The 1,530-nt window shown below is 63.0% G+C and overlaps 1 protein-coding gene across 1 annotated transcript; it reads left to right on the top strand.

Moving 5' to 3' along the window:
- Positions 1-640: 640 nt before the first annotated feature.
- On the top strand, positions 641-1,211 carry MNEG_16346 (hypothetical protein; the record flags this gene model as incomplete). Its single annotated transcript, XM_014035184.1, has 2 exons — positions 641-665; positions 1,075-1,211. 2 exons carry the CDS (start codon positions 641-643, stop codon positions 1,209-1,211), a joined length of 162 nt encoding a protein of 53 aa, XP_013890638.1.
- Between the last annotated feature and the right edge of the window lie 319 nt (positions 1,212-1,530).

The raw sequence follows: 1,530 nt of genomic DNA on the forward strand, positions 1-1,530 counted from the left end.
CCCCAGGTCGTGGGCACCCTGCAGCGCGTGAGGGTCCTCGTCAGACACCACGTGGCGGGGGTGAGCAAATGAGTTGTGCTGTGCGTGCGTGCATAGGGCAGGCGCGAAGCAAGCAAGGGGTTTTGGGTTGGCACCGCGCTCCCTCACGTGCGGCGCTTGCCGGGCGCCTTCTGCAAAGCAATGTCTGGATGGGCAGGGAAAGAGCGTCGGGGCTCAGCGGTCTTGCCGGCGGAGGGGCGGATGGTCCAGCCCCTCAGGAGTGACCCCTCATCCTCCACCCTTTGAAGGCTAGCAGCAGCCTCGACATTTCTGGGCCCCTTTGCACCTCCAACACACGCGCACACACACACACACACACACACACACACACACACACACACACACACACACACACACGCGCGCGCACGCACGCACGCACGCACGTACACACTCAGACGCAAATGCATCAGCGCCCCACAATTCTCCCCTGATCCCCCTCCTATTTGACCAAACCCTCAGCCACAACCGCGTTCCGGCTTCACACCTCAACCCCACCCAACCCCCCAAAACCACCCCCCCAAAAAAAATACAGGCCAACGAGGCGCGCACCGGCCAATTTTTGTCAGCCTGTGCTCACGGGGAGCTGATCCGCGTGAAGCTGATGCTGGGCCAGGGCTTCAGCCCGGGTGGGTCGCGAGGCTTGTCTCTACCTACCTGGTATTTGCGGCGACTGGACTCGTGGACACACGGATGGACCAGGCTTTGCTGTACGCTTGCATTTGTGTGTGTGTGTGTGTGTGTGTGTGTGTGTGTGTGTGTGTGTGTACGCATGCTATTGTGTGTGTGTGTGTGTGTGTGTGTTTGCGTTTGTGTCACGGTCCACTCGTTTGTTGTTGGTGCGATGCGGCAGTCTCAGGGGGGGGCCTCCTGGCACGCGCCACGCTGCCATGCCCCGCTGACCCAAACGGGTGCCAATAAGGGCCCAAAAGCCCGTGACGGCCCGGATGCTCGAGCTTGATCCAGCGTGTGCCCTCAGCGCTCACCCTCACCCTCCCTCTCCCACCCCCCTGAACACGATCCCCCCTCCCCACCCAGACGCGGTTGACTACGGCAACCGCACTGGACTCATGCTGGCCGCGGCAAACGGGCAAAAGGTGGGCACAGCCACAGCCACAGACACAGGCACAGCCACAGACACCAAGACCGCTGGGCTCGTGGCCATCACGTTGTGATTTGGGGTCCCACCTGCGCGTTGCCTGCCCCGCTCCAACGGAGCCCCCAACCCCCAGCCCACGACCAACCACATCCGATCTTGGGAAAGCGCGCCGGGCACGGTGGCCCCGCCGCCAGTGAGTCCCCTGCACGCGCACATGCGTGATGTCTGCCCTTCCAGCCAGCAAACGCGACCGACCATACCCACCATGAGCCCCCAACCCTCTCGCACCCCAAATAGGCTGTTGTTGATGTACTGCTAGCGGTCAATGCGCGCGCCAACCTGGCCGACCGCTCCGGCAACTCAGCTCTGCTGGAGGCCTGCCGCGCGGGACATGT

The sequence above is a fragment of the Monoraphidium neglectum genome (assembly GCF_000611645.1).
Source record: "Monoraphidium neglectum strain SAG 48.87 unplaced genomic scaffold scaffold06266, whole genome shotgun sequence".
NCBI lineage: Eukaryota > Viridiplantae > Chlorophyta > Chlorophyceae > Sphaeropleales > Selenastraceae > Monoraphidium > Monoraphidium neglectum.